The 23,340-nt window shown below is 40.7% G+C and overlaps 1 protein-coding gene across 1 annotated transcript in view; it reads left to right on the top strand.

Annotated features, from left to right (window-relative positions):
• The window catches only part of MTR (5-methyltetrahydrofolate-homocysteine methyltransferase), a 603,339-nt gene that overhangs the window by 22,685 nt on the left and 557,314 nt on the right, over positions 1–23,340 (top strand). The window contains exons 9-15 of the mRNA XM_061198341.1: positions 2,525–2,625; positions 3,734–3,795; positions 4,881–4,948; positions 7,697–7,776; positions 11,183–11,295; positions 14,118–14,258; positions 15,406–15,591. Of these exons, the coding sequence (XP_061054324.1) occupies positions 2,525–2,625; positions 3,734–3,795; positions 4,881–4,948; positions 7,697–7,776; positions 11,183–11,295; positions 14,118–14,258; positions 15,406–15,591 (751 nt within the window). The remainder of the gene's footprint in view (positions 1–2,524; positions 2,626–3,733; positions 3,796–4,880; positions 4,949–7,696; positions 7,777–11,182; positions 11,296–14,117; positions 14,259–15,405; positions 15,592–23,340) is intronic.

Genomic DNA, 23,340 nt, shown 5'->3' with positions numbered 1-23,340 from the left:
ACCCCGCCACGTGAGCCTTTCAGACCCATCTCTAGGGTCCTCTCCGGGGACCCATCCCTCTCTTACCAGCCCAGGTGGATGTTCTTCTCAGAGCACTCTATTCACTGTTATTATAGCCTTGGCCATAAAAGTAAGAGTCATAGACATTTATTGAGAGTTTGCTGTGTGCCAGGCTCGGTTCTAAGTGCTTTATGAGAGTTCTCTCTTTTAATTTTGGCAACAACACCTTGAGGTAGCTGCTTCTCTTCAGATCTTTTGCTTATTGTTTTAGTTGGCTGGTTTTCTTATTGTTGAGTTTTAAAAATTAAGGAAAATATTTTGGATACCATGTATGTGTTTTGCAAATATTTGCTCCTAGTCCATGGCTTGTCTTCTCGTGCTCCTGACCATATCTTTTGCGGGGCAGAAGTTTGTAATTTTAGTGAAGTCCAGCTTATCATTTTTTTTTTTTCTTTCTTTCATGGATCCTACTTCTGGTGTTGTATCTAAAAACTCATCTCCAAACCCATGGACACCTAGATTTTTCTCCTGTGTAATCGTTATATATATATTTATATCTTTAATAGTTTTGCAATTTGCAATTAGATCTGTGATCCATTTTGCATTAATTTTTATGAAAGATGTAAAATCTTTATCTAGATTAATGTATTCAGATGTGAATGTCCAGTTGTTCCAGTACTGTTTGTTGAAAATACATTCCTTTCTCCATTGGATTGCCTTTGCTCGTTTGTCAAAGATGAGTTGACTGTATTTTTGTGATTCTGTTCCTGGACTCTATTCAGCACCATTGATCTGTTTGTCTGTGCTCTCTCATCAATACCAGAGATTCCTTTAGCTTTTCAGTGAGTCTTGAAGTCGAGTAGTACTAGTCCTTTGACTTTGTTCTTCTTCTTCAAGAATTGTATTAGCTATTCTGGGTTGTTTGCTTCATCATGTAAACTTTAGAATCAGTTTGTTGATATCCACAAAATAACTTGCTGGAATTTTGCCTGGCGTTGTGTAAATGTATATAAAATTGAGAAGAATTGACATCTTAACTATATTAAGTCTTCCTGTTGATGAACATGGGATAGATCTCCATTTATTTAGATCTGCCTTGATTTCTTTCATCAGAGTTTTGTAGTTATACACAAGTATTTCATTTGTTTTGGTGCCATTGTAAATAATGTGTTTCGTATTTCAAATTTCAATTGCTCATTGCTGGTATATAGGTAAACAGTTGACTTTTGTATATGAAGCTTGTGCTTTACAACCTTGGTTCTAAGAATTTTTTAGATGATTCTTTGGAATAGATAGTCTTATCTGTGAACAAAGACAAATTTATTTCTTCCTTTCCAATCTTTATACCTTTTATTTTCCACCTTCTCTTATTGCCTCACCTAGGACTCCCAGCATGATGTTTAGCAGGAGGTGAAAGCGGGCGTCCTTGTCTTGTTCCCGATCTTGCAGGGAAAGCATCTAGTTCTGTATCATTAAGTATGATGTTAGCTATAGGTTTTTTATAGACGTTCTTTATCAAGTGGAGGAAGTTTCCCTCTATTCCTAGTTTACTAAGAGTTTTTATCAGGAATGGGAGTTGGGTATTTGTTTGTTAAATAAACTTTTTATTTTGGAATAATTTCAGATTTACAGAAAAGTTGCAAAGATAGTACAGAGAATTCCCATATGCTCTTCATCTAGTTTTTTCTAATGAGACATCTTTCATTAACTGTGGTACTTTTGTCAAAACTAAAAGTATATTACTATTAACTAAACTCCTGACTTTATTCTGGTTTCAGGTTTTTCCACTAATGTCCTTTTTCTGTTCCAGGATCTAATCTAGTATATCACATTGCACTTAGAAATCATAGTAAAAGAAAAAAAGTAAAATGTGAAAAAATAAAAGATGACGTAGTCCTGTCACTTCATAGTTAATTCTTGAATTCCTGAAGACTTCGGCGGCTCCCAATGAGTGTGATTTTGGAGGGGTTTAGCAGCTCTGCTTTGATCTGTTTTATTTTAGTCTGCAGTAAGTTTCATTTGCAAAACAGAGAGCCCCTTGGTTACAAATTAATTTATAAGAGGACAAATTCTAAGTCCAAGGTCACGTTGCAATTCAGTTGGAGCAAGGATTGAGTCTTGGTCTTTAAGACCCCTGAAGTGGCTTCCATGTGCCATTAATGTTCCTTCTACCTCCAAGATTTTCCTGTTTCTTTCTCTTAAGTATTGCTTTCCAGTGTTTATTAGCAGTGGTAGTTTGCAGACATTTCTGTTTCATGCTATACCATTAACTAAACGGTGAACTTATTTAAGGAGTCACATCCGTAGGCAGGATCTAATGTTGGAGACATGGGCAGAAATATTTAGTGTTGCAGGGAACTTCAGTGAGGTGGCTTTGACTGGAGCTGAATAAACGTGATTTGAATCAGGCGACTTACTATCTGCTTGGTTTTAAATAACCTCCTTTCTTTATCATAACTTTTTATATGTATAAATATTTAGAATAAAAGAGGGTACTTCTAATACCTTCTTTTTGTTTTTCCAGCATTGGATTAAATTGTGCTCTGGGTGCAGCTGAAATGAGACCTTTTATTGAAACAATTGGAAAATGTACAACAGCCTATGTCCTCTGTTATCCCAACGCAGGTGTGTGTTTCAAGGGAGTCACACATAGGAAAATGCAAATACACAAGACCTGGGTAGATAGGGTAACAGATCTGGATTAAAAGAGTTTGTTTTGCAGGTCTTAGTATATAGTTGACTTTCAGTAGGAATTTTCTAAATGAAGAGTATTTGGGTCTAGACCACTGTTTCCCTCTAGACTTGAAGGAACAGTTTGGCTCAGCCTGAAAGGGTCAGAAGTGGACAGAACTTGGGGGCATGAAGCCTAGTCATAACTTAACTGACCAGAGCCTTGGAATTGGTGACAGTGCTCGCCATGTGGGCGTGTCCAAAGAGACGAGTGCAAAGAACGTGAGAGAGAGAGCCCTCTTCTTTGTTCCACTGTATCGACAAAAGAGCCTGTTACTTTTCTCCTTTTTAAAAGTTAGGACTTAACGGTATATAAAAATTCCTAAGATAAATGTAGACAATTTTCAGACTATCCATTTAATATTGGTAATCCATTCTGGGTTAACCAGATTTCCTGGTGAATGTTTTTGAGCACCACTTAACTACTTGGGGCTAAAAATCATTTTCCAGCCTTCTTTCTCCAAATACATACATTTTAATGTGCAGTAAATTTTATTTCCCACCAGGAGTAAGATAACTGGAAGGGGATAATAAATAAAACAGGAAATTGGATAATTAGATGCTAAAGTCTTACTTGGGAAAACTTACTTGAAAGGAGATGGGTTGTGTTTTGCTTGTTTTTAATTGCATGTCCAGTGCTCATTAGTTCAAGCATGTGTGGTACTCCTCCAACCCCTACCCCTAGGCGTCTAGGAGACAAGAATGAATTTCCTTTACAGAAAAGGGAGGGATAGGGGTGGGGGAATTCTGTCTCATGTAGTAGTGATGCTTTTCTTTCAAATAGAAAAGAAATGATGTTTATTTTCCTCTGTGATTTTATTGTTGTTGTCTGGTATGGCGTCTCTGTACTTATTATGTTTAATGTTAAGAATTCTTACCTGTTTTTGCAAGTAATCACGATTTAATTATAAATATTTTTCTAACCTTTTAACCTAAAGCCTTTATAAATACTATGTCATTTGTTAAAGTAGTTTCCAGTAATGGCTGAAATATACTTTCTTAGGTCTTCCCAATACCTTCGGTGAATATGATGAAACTCCGCACATGATGGCCATGCACTTAAAGGTCAAGAATCCTCTTTCACTTGGTTTTTAAGAGATAGAGAAATGGAATTTTTGATTTAGAATATCTAGAAGTAGACTTTTCCCCTAAAGAAATCCCAGTGTATATATAAAAAATAAAAGCTTAAGATGAATTAAAATGATGGAGGCAGAGGGAGGGGGCTCGCTGTCAGCATCCTTCTCCACGGTGGATACTAGTGGCTATTGGGAAATTCTCAGAGAGGTCCAGCCCAAACTAACTGAAACTCAGCTCTCCTCTGCAGCCCTCCCAAGTGGTCCCCTCCACCCCGCAGACTGCTGGGCGGAGTCTATGTCTCCTTGCTCCCCATTGTCACCTCCCCCATTCTCCTTCTCTCCCATACACCTCCCATCTTTGAATCCCAGGTCACGAAACCATACTACCCACGACCCCTCCTTAGGGTGTCCCTAAGACCTCTGGGTCTCTTTTCCCTCATTCCTTGAATTTTTAGCTTCTGGCTTACCGACATTCTCTCCTAAACTATTTCTCACTTAATTCTTATGCTTTCAGTACCTTATGTAGATGCTCTTTTCAATACTCTGACTTCGCACTTCCTTGACTTCCTCTCTCTAGGTTATCTTGTCCTTCTTTCAAACCAGCTGTGGTTAAACTCCAGACCTGCACTGTGCAATATGTGTAGCCACATGTGTAGCCTCTACCACATGTGGTCATTGGAACACTTGAAATGTGGCTGTTGTGACTGAGGAACTGAATTTTTAATTCTTTAAACATTTGAATTTAAATTTAAAAACTGAATACGTATTGTTGGAAAATGCATTACGTAGCTCACATTCATTCTGCTCAGCATATGGGTAAAAAAAAACTTTATTGTGATCAGATAGGCAAATATCTCATTGCATTTCATAGCATTTCATAATATCTGAACTGGTCTCTGCTTTTAACCTTATGTCTAAGGCTTATGAAAGCTTGATATCTAGATTTAAGTATGTTTAGCTCTCTTTTAAATGGAAAATTAGTTATTCAGGAAATGCAGATTTTCTGCTGAATTGGTAGTGGTGAGCTTAGAATTCAGATGAACTCTCTGAAACTTTTTCTTTTCCTAAATGCAGGATTTTGCTGTGGACGGCTTGGTCAATATAGTTGGCGGGTGCTGTGGTACGACACCAGATCATATCAGGTGATAATCCTTTCTAAGTATTTACCTTTTGTTATGGGATGAATTGTGTACCCAAAATTCATAGGTTGAAGCCCTAATCCCCAATTCTTCTGAATGTGCCTGTGTTTAGAGGTAGGGCCTTTAAGGAGGTAATTAAGGTAAAATGAGGTCATATGAATGGATCCTGATCCAATGTGACTGGTGAGGACACAGACACACACAGGAAAGGGCCATGTGAAGACCCAGGGAGAAGATAGCCAGCTACAAAGAGGAAACCGGTCCTACTGACACCTTGACCTGAGACTTCTAACCTCCAGAACTTGAAGAAATAAATTTTGCTGTTTAAACTACCTAGTCTGTGGTATTTCGTTATGGCAGCCCTAGCAAACTAAGATACTTTATATTATGAAAAATTCTAAAAATTAAAGTAGAAAAATAATAAAATGAACCCCCATGCACCTATCGCATAGTTTCCATAATTTTCAGCATTTTGCTATTCTTAGTTTATTTATTCTCCAACTTTTTTTCCCTTAGAGTATTGTAAAGCAAATCCTACATATCTTTTTTCTTTTTTTTTTTTAATTAATTTTTATTGGAGTATAGTTGCTTTACAATGTTGTGTTAGTTTCTGCTGTACAGCAAAGTAAATCAGCTATACGTATACATATATCCCCTCTTTTTTGGATTTCTTTCCCATTTAGGTCACCACTGAGCATTGAGTAGAGTTCCTTGTGCTATATAATATGTTCACATCAGTTATCTATTTTATACATAGTATCAATAGTGCATGTATGTCAATCCCAATCTCCCAATTCATCCCACCTCCCCTTCCCCCTTGGTATCCGTATGTTTGTTCTCTATGTTTGTGTCTGTTTTTCTGCTTTGCAAATAAGATCATCTATACCATTTTTCTAAATTCCACATATATGCATTAATATACGATATTTGTTTTTCTCTTTCTGACGTTCTTCACTCTGTATGACAGTCCCTAGGTCCATCCGTGTCTCTGCAAATGACCCAATTTCGTTCCTTTTTATGGCTGAGTAATATTCCATTGTATATATGTATCACATCTTCTTTATCCATTCTTCTGTTGTTGGACATTTAGGTTGCTTCCATGTCCTGACTATTGTAAATAGAGCTGCAATGAACATTGTGGTACATGACTCTTTTTGAATTATGGTTTTCTCAGGGTATATGCCCAGTAGTGGGATTGCTGGGTCGTATGGTAATTCCATTTTTAGTTTTTTAAGGAGCTTCCATACTGTTTTCCATAGTGGCTGTATCAATTTACATTCCCACCAACAGTGTAAGAGGGTCCCCTTTTCTCCACACCCTCTCCAGCATTTGTTGTTTGTAGATTTTTTGGTGATGACCATTCTGACTGGTGTGAGGTGATACCTCATTGTAGTGTTGAAGCAAATCCTAGATATCTTAACATTCTACCCTTAAATACCTGAATAATATTCCAGTGCTCAAGGAGGGACAGCTGATATTTTTTGTGGGCGAATACCTGCCTCCACTAGATTCTCTCATGAAAAGAAAAGACAGTAAGCAACAAGTACCTTGAGGTCAAGAGGAGCGTCTTCACCTCGCCTGACACAGTCACTGCTTAACCCACGTTGTAGAGTGAGGGCATGAAGGAAGCGGGTGGGAGACAAGGGCATGGCGAAGGGTGTGTTTAAGTCCCTGCAGTTTCATGGTTTATAAGAAGATTGGAGTTGAGTGGAATAAAACACAGTTGAGGACTGTTTGTATTTGTTTTTTTTCCCTAGAGTGACTGATGATCATATTTTGAGCCAGTCATCTTACTGTTCTTCGTCTGCTTGCATGCCTATAATATGTTCACTGTACTGAACTGCCTAATGTTGCACTGATTTTGTTGACTTCCATGATAGACTCTATGAAGAGTCTCTATAATTTTTTAAACATCTTTTAAATAATACCTGAAAGTTATCAGTAGTTGAGGATAGCTTATCTTTGGATCTCTTTTTGTTTTTAAGATTATCTCCTCCTTTATAGAAACAGTTGTTTTAAAAATACCTGTGTGTGTGGGTTTGTGTGTGTATGTCTATCTCTGCATATATATTTGCTGCTTTTACTTTGCCATCCACATACTCATTTGGGGGGCAGTAGAGTGAGCAGTTCATACTGGTCCTGATAAATTTAGTAGAGCAGCCAGATTTTTCTAGGCTGATTAGAAGACATATTTCATCGAAGCTGATAAGGTTCAAAAGAGTATGAATAATTAAAACAAATTTTTAGGAGTAATTATTTTGGAGTTTCAGTGATGTATTACTCTTTACCCTCTCTACCATATATGTGTGCTTGAAAAAAACAGGCCTTAAGGATTTAATTTCCTTCACTCCTGGCACCTCCTCTCCTATTTGCTCTTCCTTCTCAACAATGAAGCCTGTTTTTCTTTTAAATTACCATGTGGATTTGATGGGGTTAAGGATATCTTCAGGTTTGGGAAGGGGTGGAGGAGATTTGCTGTTAGCATTTGTGCAAACCATCACGTCTGTAGGTTCACATCTGTGAGCACAGAACCTGGTATAATCGGTGCACAGCAACGGGGCAGATACAGAAATGTTAAAGATTGTAGATTCATTTTCTGCATTACTGAGAAAACTGAAAAGCACAGTTGCTGCTTCACATTTGGAACTAGGTATATAATTATATTAAACAGATTTAATTTCATAGGTGGAAATTAGTTTAATTGAATTTTGTTTGGATTTAATGGATATCGTGTTTTCTCTTTTAACTCAGAGAAATTGCTGAAGCTGTGAAAAACTATAAGCCTAGAGTTCCACCTGCCACTGTTTTTGAAGGGCATATGCTACTGTCTGGTAAGTCGTAAAGACATGATTTTTTATGATTTCAGAAATCGTTTGTAGATTGTTAGTATGTTTAGTCTACGTCGTAGTGATGTTTCTGCCAAAGAACTTGTTTATTAGGTCAAAGAAGTGTACATATTTTTCTTGGTACTTAAATGAATTCTAGTAAAGGACGCTTTGGTTTTTTTTAGGGGTGAGAGTGGGAAGATACTGACTTCAGGGAAATGTGAATGAAAGCACAGGTAGTGGCCTTGGTCAGACTTATTGTGCACTGCTTTGAAAACGTACATAGGCCACAGCCTAACAATTTTAATCATCAGATTTGCTGCTAGTTCCTAAAAAATCTAGCCCAGGCTTAAGGTTTTTTAATGATGGTAGCCTCTTCCTAGAAAATTTTGTTTGCTTCTATAACATTATTGTCATGCTCTTCTGTTGGCTGTGTGGTTTAGGCTTTACAAAGAGTTGTGATATTTATTATTCTGTTTTGTGCTCAACAGCCCTGTGGAGTAGGGAGCTTCCCTTTTTCAGAATGAGTTCTGATATTCACAAAAGGAACATTAGTAAAATAGATTATCATGCCAACTATTAGAAAAATAACTTTAAATTTTATATTTTTCCCATAATACTTTAATGATGTATTCTTAGGTAGTATCTTTAAGCAAAAAAAAAAAAAAAAAAAAAAGTGTATACAGATTTTGAGAGAACCTGCAAATAGCACACGTGAGGAATTATGCACCCTAATAATGGAGAATTTAACATTTCTCTAAATTGATGTATTTTTGTTCCATATGTTCTCCTAAGAAAAATGAAATAAAATGACAGTGAAATAAAATAAAAGTGACAGCAAAAGTAATACCCACTTTTCTGACTCAGAACATATCGTATAGAATTACTCCCAGTGAGTGAAAATAAAGTTGGGTTAGAAATATGCCTCTTCAGGCTACCCTTTTTTTCCATTTATACTCCAGAAGATGGGATGAGATTAGAGGAAGAGGGATTTGTGACTTATGACACACTCCCTACCCTGAAAAAGTGGCTTTTGTCAGAGAAAGGTGTGGTAGGATAGTTTCTTTCAACCTTAGATCTTAAAGCTATTAATTGACTTCAGCCAAGGACTAAGTTGAAATTGTTAGCCTTGGCCAAAATGGAAACATGAACGAACCGTTTAGTTATGATTTTTAAAGAGTTTATGTGTAAGAATGAAAGAATTCTTTCTTCTGATTTGAATTTCATGTGCTATTTCTAAATTGTTTTAAAAATCACTTTCAATCAGATTTTAAAAGAATGACACCAAATACAGTCTTTTTAACTGTTCTTTTATAAATTGCAGACTTGAGAACAATGTGATTTTTTTTTTTTTTTTAATGCTATTCTTGTCTGCTTACATTCTTTTTTTTAATGTATGTATGTATGTATGTATGTATGGCTGTGTTGGGTCTTCGTTTCTGTGCGAGGGCCCTCTCCAGTTGCGGCAAGCAGGGGCCACTCCTCATCGCGGTGCGGGGGCCACTCTTCATCGCGGTGCGCGGGCCCCTCACCACCGCGGCCTCCCGCCGCCGAGCACAGGCTCCAGACGCGCAGGCCCAGCAACTGCGGCTCACGGGCCGAGTCGCTCCGCGGCACGCGGGATCCTCCCAGACCAGGGCCCGAACCCGCGTCCCCTGCACTGGCAGGCAGATTCCCAACCACTGCGCCACCAGGGAAGCCCGATTTTTTTAAACTTATTTATTTATTTTAAAATTTTTGGCTGCGCTGGGTCTTTGTTGCTGTGCGCAGGCTTTCTCTAGTTGCAGAGAGCGGGGACTGCTCTTCGTTGCAGTGCAGTGGCTTCTCTTGCTGTGGAGCACGGGCTCTAGGTGCACGGGCTTCAGTAGTTGCAGCACGTGGGCTCAGTAAGTTGTGGCTCGCGGGCTCCAGAGCGCAGGCTCAGTAGTTGTGGCGCGTGGGCTTAATTGCTCCACGGCATGTCGGACCTTCTCGGACCAGGGCTCGAACCCGTGTCCCCTGCATTGGCAGGCGGATTCTTAACCACTGCGCCACCAGGGAAGTCTGAGAACAATGCAATTTTTATGTCAGATACTTCACATTCATAATAGATCAGAAGTGCTTTGTGTGAAATGCTTTTAGGGCAACACCACAGGGTCTCTTCGGCATTTAAATGCTGGCAGCCCTGCTTGTCTGCCCTGGGAACCCCAGGGTCTGACTAAGGGTCGACATGGAGGGGAGGGGCTGTGAGGATGTTACCAATGGGAAAGGAAATCACAGCCCAAACTGGGAGGTGATAGTCTTCCCAGTCGGGGAACAGAAGACCTGGAATAGTTTTTTAATTACCTATCTTCATTATTTTCCTCTCCCTCATGTCTGTTTCTTCCTCAACCAGTGCTTTGGGAAAGGACTCAAAAGCCATTTCCTTTTATTAACAAGAACAGCTATGATTGCTGGTGCTAATTTTATAAGCTTGATAATGCTTATCAATGTTATCTGGTTTCATTTTTACAGTAACATTGTGAGGCAGATACTTCTGCTGTCTCTATTTTATAAGCTCAGAGACTCTGAGAGAAGTCCCCCAGAGTGTTCACTGAGTCGGCTGTGCAGGGCTCAGACCCTAAGGCTGGCTTCCCGAGAGCCTGCTTGTCACCATCTAGCAAGACTCCTGCTCCTAATACTGTAAATATAATGAGTAGAACAAAACCAGTTAAAGGCCTTTTCCTGTAGCGGTACTTTATGCTGCATGTTGCTTTTTACCTCAGTGTAATGTGTCCACGTTAGTTATCTGATATTTGCCCCTAAACCAGCCTGTAACAGTGGAGATGATATTGTCCCTTTGCAAATAAGGAAGGAGGAGCAGAAAGCCCAAGTGGCTTGCCCAGAGTCAGCCATCTCCCAGGGCTCAGCCCAGGTCCTTCCTCGTGACCCTGTTAGGCCTTGCTGGTTACTGGTTCTTGGCCTCTCGATCAAAGAGACGAGATAAAGCTCTAAACACACTGTTGGTGGGATTAAGAACGCTTGCTCCATCAGGCTTCAAGCCGATGTCTGAATGGACAGCTGTGGAGCAGTACTTTAGATTCTAACTTCATGGTTTTCGCCCCAGGCTCTTGGTTACATAAGAGTATGATGATAATTTTTCCTTGTTTCTCAGAGCTGATATGATTCAGCTCTTGAGAGAAATTTGCAATTTAAAACCCTGAAATATTTCTTCTTTTGAGAGTTCTGGTTATAAACGTAGAGCCTTTTGTTGTGTTTAAGTATCTCTAGGGGGGATGGCCATGACCCTTTTTCCACATTGGGTCTCCTTAGCTAGTCAGACGGGCTGTGGCACAGAAACTTCTTTTCTTTCTCATGAAAACATTTATTTTCTGTCTGTCTCATGTTGTTACATGCATTTTCAGAAAATTTTCAAAATGCTTCTCCTTTTAAGGTCTAGAGCCCTTCAGGATCGGCCCGTACACCAACTTTGTTAACATTGGAGAGCGCTGTAACGTTGCAGGATCCAGGAAGTTTGCTAAACTCATCATGACAGGAAATTATGAAGTGAGTATCTTAATAAGACCCTCGAGGCATCTGCCAGGTTTTTGGCTAAGACAGGACGCAAGTGAAACAGCTCTGCCTTTGATAATCATTAGCAGAGCTGCTGGGAAGTGTGAGAAGAACAGTAAAGTGTGTTTGTAGCTGGCAGCGCTGGTGGGAGGATGAGGCTTCGAAAAGTCATAGCTGCCCTTGTCAGTGTTTTTCAAAAAAATGCATTCAGGGTATGAAGTGGGATGAGATGGGAGGCACCCAGGTTCTAGCTATTTCTGTTGTGAAATACATTTAAAAATTTGAGGATACTCTTCATTTTGGCTTCTCACAAATCTTTCCAAGAAAAGGGAAAGCCAGGACAATTCCTATTCATTTCCTCATGACCACATCAGACACTGACTAATGTGGTATTATTGATTCTGTTCACTGTAAAATAAGCTAAACAAACACAAAGCTTGCAAGGTAGCTTCACCATAGGATTCTTAAACTCGGTCACTCTAAGGATGAGCAAAATTTAATCCAAGTAGAGCCCACTCTAAAAATCTGGACAAATTTTTTTTTCTTATGCAAATACAAAGTTAAAAATGGAGGAACCTGATCTGGGCTTTAATGATAGCCTTTGCAGCCTTTAGGAAATAGATCTTCCAGCAACCAGTATGGAAGCAGACTTAGTTCTAATCACAAAGAAAGGGCTCATTTATCGTCCTTTATGGACTTGTTAATGACTGCTCCGCGGCATCCCTCAGCGATCTCCACTGCAGGTACGTCAGTAGGGCCTGGTTACCTGGTTCCTGACAGTTCCCGTTGGTCCTATTCTCTTCGTTCCCGCTGCTGCCTAGCCAGCACGTGCTGAGCGCTATACAGCATTGCTCGTGTAATCTTTACAGACCTGTGAGATAGGTGCTGCTATTATCCCCATTTTACAGATGTGCAGCTGGAGGCTTGGGGGAGGTTAAACCACTCGCCTACTGTTTGACAGCAAGTGAATGATAGACCCTAAGTCCTCCAAGCCCATACCCTTCACCGCTCTGCTGTCTTGGCTTGGAGGACACGGGAAGGAGGCTGGGAAGTAGGAGGGGGTTGGGGAGGAATGGCTCCTCACTGGATTCCAGTTCCCCATAGTTAGTGACCCCTCAAGGCTCTGTGGTCAAGGGAATGACCTGAGAGAAGGTCCAGTCCTGTCTTTGTGCCCAACTTGTACACCTTTAAACAAATCACTTCATCTCTCGGAGCCTATTTGGGAAGGTTGGAGCGCCGAGCTGTGATTCTGTGGCTCTTCTGATGTAGGAAGGTCAGGCATTGGCATCTGTGTTGTGTGTCTTTTGACCTCTGGTCTGACCAGGTCGCTTGCCGTCTCCCCTGTCCTCCCTCCAGTCCATTTCCCAGGGGCAGCTGAAGCTGCTCCCTCCCCGGTAGCTTCCTCCACTTCAGTCCTCAGAGATCTTGCCCTTCCTGGTGTTTAGGCAGGGCATTTGACTCGTACGTTGTATGGCAGTGCCCGTAGCTTTTCATATGACTACATCATATGCCCCCAACTGGATGAAAGCCCTTCAAGAACAGGGACTGTGACTTGTCCTTCCTTTTATTCTTTGTGGTGTTAATATTTAACATACTGCTGATACCGAAAACATTTTGTGCTGAATTTTATTGCGATCCTTTTTCTCTGTGTAACCTTGTGTCATTACGAGTGGTCTTTCCTTGCGGCCTGTGCCAAAGGGTCTCATGCCTGTTCTTTTGCAGTGATTGCTAAAAATTTCTATTTGGTTTCTTCGGCTAAGAAAAAATTAGGACAACATCAGAATCTACCGTTGATTTTATCCCTGCTTATTTTATGACACTATGAAGTGTGCAACAAAGACTTAAAGTCTCTGCTGTACCAGTCAGTTAGAAAGCCTTATTGAACATGTCTGTTTTGCCCAGTATTGTTCAAATGAAAGTGGGAGATACCTAAGACCTTTCTAGATTTCCAAACGCTTAAAATCTATTTTGGAGAATAAGTTAATACTCGTGAAATCGTGAGGAAATGATAATGTAATACACCATGTGATAATGTTTATAATAGTTACAGATGTTTAGAGGCAGCCGGTCATTGCGGAATAAGCAGTGTTTCCCAAAGTATGTTCTCTGGAACACTGATCCTACAAGATATTCCTTAAATTACCGTAAGTGGGAAATGCTGTGTATTGTATCTTGTCCTTGGAGATTTACGGTGTATAATAGCATATCAAAGGATTTGAAAATCCTTTTAGCACAGAAGAAGTTTATTTAAACGCATATTTCACGTAACTTCTACCAACAGCCTACAATGACTGCTTTGCATGTTTCGGCAAACACTGAAGAGTTAGATACGTTTTGGATTGTTTCTCTAAGGACTTTTCTTGGAGGAGATGGGACTTGAGCTGGATCTTAAACAGTACAGGAAGGAAGGGGATTGTGTTGGAAGCAGAGGGAACATCATGATGTGTGACACAGAGGTGGAAACAGATTTGGCTGGGTGGAGGGTGCCGGGAGTGGGCGATGGGGGAGAAGTTCAGTTGCATAAGAAGATGGGGCAGGTCCCAGAGGGCCCGGAACACCAGACTGAGGGCTTGAGACTCTTTACAGGAAGAGTGGAGCTTCGCTGGGTTCTGAGGAGCGACCCGCTGTGATGGAAGCGATGTGTAAGAAAGCTTCATCTGGGATGGTTGAGAGCAAGCTCAGGGTCGGGGGTGCTGGCCAGGCAGTCTAGTGGAATCTAAAAGGACTGCCTGCTGGGGGTGGTGAAGGACTACTTTTGTCAGCCTTCTCGTAGTCACCCTCTCCCAATGCTCGTTCCTCTTGAATTCCGTCCTCAGGAAGCTCTGAGCGTTGCCAAAATGCAGGTGGAAATGGGAGCCCAGGTGTTGGATATCAACATGGATGATGGCATGCTGGATGGACCAAGTGCAATGACCAGATTCTGCAACTTCATTGCTTCTGAGCCTGACATTGCCAAGGTCGTACAAAACCTTGATTCATCAAGGGAGTTTACATGTGCTGCTCTGTCGCTCATTTAACTTTGTCACTTGTCCCTTCGTCTGTCACGTCATACACTGCTTTTCTGTTGTCCTGTGTTGAAAGCCCAGTGGTTTCTGATTGTCAGTTTTCTCACTTAATGGCAGCCTTTCGATAGAAACTAGACTTTAGAGAGAGATGTGACTTCAGTGTGGCTGTTTCCAGGGCTTCCGGAGTTGGTCACAAGGATTGACTGAGTTTCCTCTGATGTCTGGCTAGGCTAAGAACCAACTTTTCATGTCTCGGAAGGATATACTTACCTGTTCCTACCGAATCATTAGTTCTCTTCCTATCGCAGACAGGGGAACTCAGTTAATCCTTCCTTATTGCAGGAAGAAGAGACCTTTTTAGGTTTATCAGAGTGAGACAGACTTATAAAACAAGATTAAATCAAGGTATTAATGTCAGCTTTTACATTTGTTCTTTAAAAGATGAAAGTTAATTTTTGTGTCCTTCTTTTCAAAAATTTTAGATCGATTCTAAAAACTTTAAAAGTCTCACTTCACTTCTCTACCATTGAATTTGTGATGAGGAGTGATTTTTGAAGTTGGTTTTATTGTTGGTGTTGTTGTTTGAAAGACACCTCCTATAGCGCTTTAAGAGATAGGGCTGTCGTTTTTTTGTTAGGCTTCAGCAAATGTGTTAGAAGTCTTGTGGTAAGCAGTGAATTACATTAACCTGTCCTTCATTTGTCTTCAACTCCTCACTTAAAAGCCTCCACAGTCCTCTGGGAGTAAATATTTTGCGAATTTAAGGTGCAGAGAAGCTAAATGACTTGTTCAAAGTTTGAATCAGACGGGGAGCCCGTGAAATGACTTCAGTGCTTTCATTCTGATGTTTAGCTGTGATCTTTTGAGTTATCAATTTCTGGCCCATGCATGGGGTCTCTTGTGAGCCTGGAATTACTCCAAGTCTTTTGGGCTTTAGGAACAAGGGCTTAAAATCAGATTAAAATCGTATCTCTATCACACTGCTGTTATTTGTTTCTTGTTTCCCTAAGGAAGAAAGAGGGAATATCTGGGGGTCCTTGGAAGGGGATTTGTGGTGACTTACAGTCTTTCTGTGATCACCTTACCCTTCTGACCTCAGGTGCCCTTGTGCATCGACTCTTCCAATTTTGCTGTGATTGAAGCTGGGTTAAAGTGCTGCCAGGGGAAGTGCATTGTTAACAGCATCAGCCTGAAGGAGGGAGAGGATGACTTCTTGGAGAAGGCCAGAAAGATTAAAAAGTTTGGAGCTGCTGTGGTGGTTATGGCTTTTGATGAAGAAGGACAGGTGAGTGATTTCTTTTGCTCTTGCTCCATTGTGTTACACAGGCTTAGAGCAGTGGAAGAGAACTGAGTCCAGAACAAATGTGTTCACCACGTATAGGGTATGTGTGTGTACACGCACACACACAGGCATACCTCAGAGATACCACGGATTCCGTTCCAGGCCACTGGAATAAGGCAGATATCACAGTAAAGTGAGTTGCATGAATTTTTTGGTTTTCCAGTGCATGTAAAAATTATGTTTACACTATACTGTAGTCCATTAAGTGTGCAATAGCATTATGTCTAGGAAAACAATGTACATACCTTAATTAAAAATACTTTATTGCTAAAAAATGCTGACCATCATCTGAGCCTTCAGGGAATTGTAGGAGTAACATCAAAGATCACTGACCACAGATAACCATAACAAGTAGAACAATAATGAAAAAGCTTGAAATATTGCGAGAATTACTAAAACGTGACACAGAGACATGAAGTGAGCAATGTTGTTGGAAAAATGGTGTCGATAGATTGCTTGAGGCAGGGTTGCCTCAAAGCTTCAATTTGTAAAAATGCAGTATCTGTGAAGTGCAATAAAGTAAAGGCCAGTAAAACGAGGTATGCCTGTAGATATATGTGTGTGTATGTGTGTATACACAAGTACATACACACATGTGCATACATACTTATATATATATGTATACATATATGTATGTGTGTGTGTGTATATATATATATATGAAAATTACATAAGACACAATAAGGTTTTTACATCAGTTGAGAAAGGAATTATTCAGTAAACACTACTGGAATAACTGACTCTGCATTTGGAAGAAAAAGTTAGAGCCCCATTTCCCACCATATACCAATATAAAGTATACATCAATTAAAGATCTAAATGTAAAAAAAATCTAAAGAATATATGAGAAAATATTCACTGAAACTTGGGAAGCCCGAAAGAAAACTGATAGACTTATTTACCTAAAAATGTAAAACTTTGTATGACAAAAGATATGGTATTATTTGCAGCATGAGTAATAGCAGTGGGTTAATATCCCTACTATGCAAAGAGTTTCTATAAATCAAAGTAAAATGCCCTAATCAAGTCAGTAGAAGAATGAACAAAGGAAAAGAACAAGCGATTTTTAGAAAAAGAAACACAAATAGCCGATAAACCTATGAGAAGATACTATACTTACTAATAATTATATTATATTTCTATAAATAAAAAATAAAGCAATAATGAGATATTAGTTTCCTTTATCAAATAGAGAAAAAAAGGGGAAAAATTGAGAAATGGCAACTCCAATGTTGTCTGTGCCACAGAATCAGGGAGGGGCTATGGGAGGCTTCAAACACAATGATTGTTTAACCTGGGTGATGGGTGTGTGGTGATTATTGTTGTTTTATAATGTTATAAATACTTTCATATCTATTCCATATTTAATTTGATTAAATATTAATTTAAAAAAATCCATACCTTATAATTCAGCCTTCTTCTGGGAATCTTTATTAGGTTGAGTATGTGTTCATATTCATTGTAGCCTTGTAGTAGCAAAAAATTGAGAAGGCTCTAAATGTCCATTAATAGGGGAATACTTAAATCTACCTACATGTCATATAGAATACTGTGTAGCAGTTAGAAAGAATGAGGTGATGGAACCATGTCTAAAATATATATATGTATATATATATATATATGTGTTTGTGTCTACATATGTATATATATATATATTTTGGCCACGCCATGTGGCATGCAGGATCTTAGTTCGCCAACCAGGGATCAAACCTGTGCCCCCTGCAGGGGAAGCACAGTGTCTTAACTACTGGACCACCAGGGAAGTCCCTAAAATATATTGAAAAGTAAAAAAAAAAAAAAAAAAACCAAGTGGCACGATCCTGGTTTTATTTAATAAAAAAGGATTTATATGAATATATGTGTGTCTGTAAACAGAGAAAAAAATTTGGTTGTTGTTAACTGGAGGGTAGGGATGAATTGACTTCTTATTTGTATAATTGATAAGTGGTGGGGTTATATGTTATTTTTCTTTCTTTGTTTTCTTGTGTTTTTGAAGTAAAACTGTTTGTAACAGAAGTGTCTTGTTTTTGTGCAAAAGATATATTTTCTTCATGAAAAAAATTCACATAGTCCAGAAGAGGACAAAAGAGCGTTAATTTTGATAACAAACATGTATTGAACCTTTACTTGCACCAAGCAAGCACACTCATATGTTAAATCAGTTTTTCTTCCCAACATATAAATGTTGGGTATATATTATTATTTTTGTATTTCATGTGAGTAAACCAAAGCACAAAGACTTTACCTGACTGTCTGTTGTCACACAGGTAGAGCAGTCGTGCTCGGATTCAAACCCAGGAGATCTGGGTCTGTGCTAAATGGTTGGGAGAAAGAATCCAGGGTGAGGCTGTCAGGGAAGAGTTGGCTATTTTAGAGAAGGTGGTCTTGAAAAGCCTCTCTGAGGGGGAAATGTTTGAAAACCTGAATAAAATGAGAAAGCCACGTGGCCATTTAGGGGAAGAGAAGAGGTTCTAGAAAATTGAAGATTCTGTATGAACTACTGTTCTTTAACTCTTGCCCTGACTCAACAAAATGTTGACGTCTTCCCATCTTAGTAAATACGGATTATAACTCCAGCTTTTATGGTTGCATTATATTCCAGTATGTATGTTTTACTTAGTCTATTATTGCATAAACTTGCGATTGTTTCTAAAATTTTAGTAGGATGAACAGTGGCCAGTGAATATACTAATTCGTGCAGCCGTCTTCCTCTCGTAGAGCGATTTTCTTAGTTCACAGAAGCAGTCAAAGGCTGGGTCAAAGGGTGTGCACATTTGACATTTTAACACACATCGTTAAATTGTCCTTCTGAAAAGTTGTATCTAGTCATCTTCCCCTACTAGTTCAGTGTGGTAAGACCATTTGACATAATTTTTATTTTTACCAAAGGTATATATGCAGATAGTGAAAGAGACAAATAGTTCTTTTTATGAAAAACAGAAGCCCTAAGCCTCCAGGTCCCCAAAGGCAACCACTTACAAATTAGCTGATTCTTGTATCATTTACTTCCTTAACTTCAAATTACAGTTTTAGTTATTATTTGTTGCCTTTCTATAGTGGCTAAGGATTTGACTTTTTCTCCATCTTCTACTCCCCACTCCACACAGCTTTACTTTTAATCCCCCCATCCTTCCAATATAGTTAATTTCAGTTGTAACTATTTTTGGCACTTATATTAAGCTGTGTAAAAGCTGAGCCATGTAGTATACCATGATTCCTTTTCCTTTCCTGCACCCTCTTTCTTTTCTATGAAGTTAATACCTATCTTTGCGTTTGCTTTGCTTCTTATGTATTTTCAAACTGTTCCCTAGTTGTGTAAATGTCCAATATCCAGTGTATCCAAAGACACTAAGTAGACTGTTGTTTTAATTTCTTGAAGAATTATCTCTCCAAGTCTTCTGACATAATCTGGAAAGGTTGCTCAGTAGCCCAACTGCACAGCTGTCACTGCAAGATGTCCCTCCCCATCATGTGGACAGTTCTTCTCGCCTCTCTCTTAGGTGTTTAGATCTCATAATTTCCTCATTCTTGGTTTAATCTCTCATTTAGTGAACTGTGTCCTCTGGTTAGCTTCTTATGAAAGAAGACATGGCAGTAAATATTTTTGAAACCTTTCATGTCTGAAAACGGCTTTATTCAACTTTTATACTTAATTAACAATTGTGTGGGTATAGGAGTACAAGCTTGAAATTATTTTCTCTATGTTTTGAACTCATTGATCCATTGTCTTCTAGTTTCCATTGGTATTGGTGAGAAGTCCAGTGCTATTCTAACCCTTGATTCTTTTTGTGAAACCTATTTATTGTCTCATTTTCTGGATGCTTCTTGGATCTTCTGTGTCCATGGTATTCTGAAATCTAGTGATTATGAGCCATTCCTTGTGCTGGGCACTCAGTAGGCCCTGTCAGTCAGGAAACTTATAGCCGCAGTTGCAGGAAGTTTCCTTGAATTGTTTATCCTCTCTTGGCCTGTGTATTATTCAGAAACTGGATGTTTTAGAAAGATCGCCTAATTTTCTTATCTCTTCCCTCCTGTTTTTCAGTGCTGACATTTTGCTCTGCTCTATGTGAGATTTCTACATCTGTATTTATGTCTTCTTTTTCCAGGAGCTCTTTTTTGTTACCTAAATGTTCTTTTTCAAATTTATATAGCAACCTGTTATTGTTTAATGGAGGCAGATATCTTCTCAAATTCCTTGAAATATATCTTGAGCACCTAGTATGTGCCAGGCCCTGAGGAGATAGCAGGGAACAAACCTAGTCCCTGCCCTTGTGCAGTTTATGTTCTTAGGGGGCAAAGGGAATAAGAAATGGAAAAACATAAAGACACACACACACACACACACACACACACACACACCCCACCCCACCCCCCACCCCCACCCCCCCGCTGGATGGTACTGAATACAGTGAAGGGATATGGAAGGGATAAGGGTGATAGGAGTACCAGGATGAGGGTGGGGGATGCTCTTTTATATAGGATGGTTTGGGACGGAACAGAGGGGAGAAGAGGAGATTGAGAGGTTCTGAGGTTAAAAAGGCAGCTGCGGGCTTCCCTGGTGGTGCAGTGGTTAAGAATCCGCCTGCCAATGCAGGGGACATGGGTTCAATCCCTGGTCCGGGAAAATCCCCCATGCCACGGAGCAACTTAGCCTGTGCACCACAACTACTGAGCCCATGCTCTAGAGCCCACGAGCCACAACTACTGAGCCCACATGCCACAACTACTGAAGCCCGCGCGCCTAGAGCCCGTGCTCTGCAACAAGAGAAGCCACCGCAGTGAGAAGCCCGCGCACTGCAACGAAGAGTAGCCCCTGCTCGCCGCAACTAGAGAAAGCCCGCGTGCAGCAACAAAGACCCAACACAGCCAAAAAAAAAAAAGGCAGCCACCAAATCGTGTAGGGCCTTGGAGACCACTGTTAACACTTTGGCTCTTCCTGTGAGTGAGCTGGCAAGCCACTGAAAGGTTTTGAGCAGAGGAGCGAACATGGTCCGATTTATGTTTCAAAACCACTCGGGTTCTTCGGGGAGAATGGTCTGCGGGGACCAAGCAGAGCCACTGGAGGTTGTTGCTGTAGCGCAGATGAGGGATGATGGTGGCCGGGACCAAGGCGGGAGCAACAGAAGACGTGAGGAGTCATCCATTTCTAGATGTGTCTTTAAGGTAGAGCCAGTAGGATTTGCTTTTGCATTGGTTGTGAGCCGTGAAAGAAGGAGGAACCACAGGTAATATTCAGCTTTTTGGCCTGGGCAGTTGAGGTAGGAGGACGGAGAGCAGCCGATTTGGGCCGGGCTGAGGAGAGGTTCGGTCTGGCCGTATGTTTTCAGTGGTGTGCTCAGGATGTGGTTGTGTAGATGAGTCCGGGCTCCATGGGCAAAGTCTGGCTTGAGGATAGGATTGCCTCACTTGGGAATTATTTACTCCTAGATGATATTTAAAGCAGTGAGACTGACTTCACCAAAGGAATGACAGTAGAGAAGAGGCCCTAGGACTAAGCGAGTCTTGGAGCCGCAGTGCTTCGTGGTCAGGGAGAAGAGGAGACGCCATCAGAAGAACCTGGGAAGGAGTGGCCTGTTTGGTAGGAGAGGAACCAGAAGGGAGAGTTCACCTGGAAGCCAAGTGAAAAGGAAGCTTCTGGAAGGGCGTGGTGAGCTATTTTAAAGAGCTGTGGGTAGATCAGGGAGGAGGAGATCAAGAATTTACCCTTGGATTTAGAAATGGGGTAGTTTATGATCTTGCTGTGCTGTTTCCAAGGAGATGAAAGCTTAATCGCAGTGGGTTCAAGAGAGAAGAGGAGAATTGGGGGCAGCAGGTACAAACCATTTTGGGGGAGTTTTGCCATAAAGGGGAACAGAAATAGGGTGGAAACCAGAGATGGATATGAGGTTAAGAAAGGGTGTGTGTGTGTGTGTGTGTGTGTGTGTGTGTGTGTGTGTGTGTGTGTGTGTGTGTGTGTGTGTGTGTGTAGACAGGTGATGTGACAGTATGTGTTTGTAAGCTGGTGGGAGTGACCTGGTAGAGAGAAGGGGAGGAATTGGTGCGCAGGAGAAAGGGGGCACTTGCTCCGTCCATGACCTCGTGGGTCGAGGGGCTGGCAGCCAGTGTGCAGGGGGCGGGGCAGCGTGCTCACAGCGCAGCAGCAGAGGCAGAGCTGGGAGTGCTGGGGGGAGTTTGACTGCTTCTATTTTCTCAGTGAGGCAGGAGGCAAGGTCAGCCCTGAGAACGAGAATGGAATGTTGTTTGCTTCGTGTACTGGTGCTTTACCAGAAGTGTGAAGCGGAAGCACTCCCATGAGGAAGGGTAGTCACTGCTTGTGCTGTTAAAACACATACACACCCCTGGGCTCCGCCCCCTGAGTTTCTGACGCATTTGGTCTGGGGTGAGACCTGGCTTCAGTAATTTTAAAGCCTTAGACGTGATTCTCCTGTATACTCTGGCTGAAAACCACCAGCAGAGTTCATCTCATTTAGTCCTCGTAGTAACCATGTGGGGTAGCTGTCGCCCCATTTTACAGTGAGCCAAGGTCAAATGGCTAGCACGTGTTGGAGCCCTGGTCTGCCTAGTTTGAAGACTGATGCATGCTTCCAAATCCTGTGTTATCTCCCCTGCAGAGTGCTTGTTCTTGGCTGAGAACAAGCTTTCCCAATTTAGATTTGAATGAGTCCACAAATAAAAAGCAAATGTAGGGGAAATTTTTTAACTTGCTAGTAATGAGAGAAACACACATTAGAGCAATATTAAAGTGACGTTCTGTCCTTATTAAGTTAGCAAAAGTAAATTTTAAAATGATCAAGATCTGTGCTGGTACAGCAGTGGTAAACAGAAGGCCTCATTCATTGTAAAGTGTAGTAAAAACTGAGACAGTCCTTTTGAAAAACCCCATAATGCCTATCGAGAGACATGAAAATGTTCATACCCTTTGAGGTAATTATCTCATTTCTGGGAAAGTATCCCAATAAAAGCATTCAGCAGCATAAGAATTCTATATATGCCAAGGTTTTTCACCAGCTTTTTTTTTTTTTTTTTTTAATTTTATTTATTTACTTATTTATTTTTGGCTGTGTTGGGTCTTCGTTGCTGCGCGTGGGCTTTCTCTACTTGCAGCGAGCGGGGGCTATTCTTCGTTGCGGTGCATGGGCTTCTCATTGCGGTGGCTTCTCTTGTTGCGGAGCACGGGCTCTAGGCGCACGGGCTTCAGTAGTTGTGGCAAGCGAGCTCAGTAGTTGTGGCTCGCGGGCTCTAGAGTGCAGGCTCACTAGTTGTGGCGCACAGGCTTAGTTGCTCCGTGGCATGTGGGATCTTCCTGGACCAGGGCTCGAACCCCTGTCCCCTGCATTGGCAGGCGGATTCCTAACCACTGCGCCGCCAGGGAAGTCCCTTCACCAGCTTTTTATTGAAGATAAAACAACCTAAATGCCCAACTGGAGAGAAAGTGATAACTTAGGTCATCATTCTGTTGTAATATTATCCAGAGCATTTCAATATTAATTATGAAGATTACGGAGCAGCATGACAGTGCTTACAAGATATAAATAAAAAAATTAAAAACCAATAGTTATATAGACACTGTATATGCAACTACATAAAAACCACATTTGATAAAGATTGGAGGAAAATGCTATGAAGGAGGATAGCTGTTAGAGTAAAGGTGGTGGGATTAAAGGTCCCTTTTCAAAAGCTGCTTTTCCTGAT

This window comes from Eubalaena glacialis, chromosome 1 (genome assembly GCF_028564815.1).
Source record: "Eubalaena glacialis isolate mEubGla1 chromosome 1, mEubGla1.1.hap2.+ XY, whole genome shotgun sequence".
Classification (NCBI taxonomy): domain Eukaryota; kingdom Metazoa; phylum Chordata; class Mammalia; order Artiodactyla; family Balaenidae; genus Eubalaena; species Eubalaena glacialis.
Note: the sequence above shows the minus strand (reverse complement) of the source record. Positions and strands in the feature narration are given on the sequence as shown.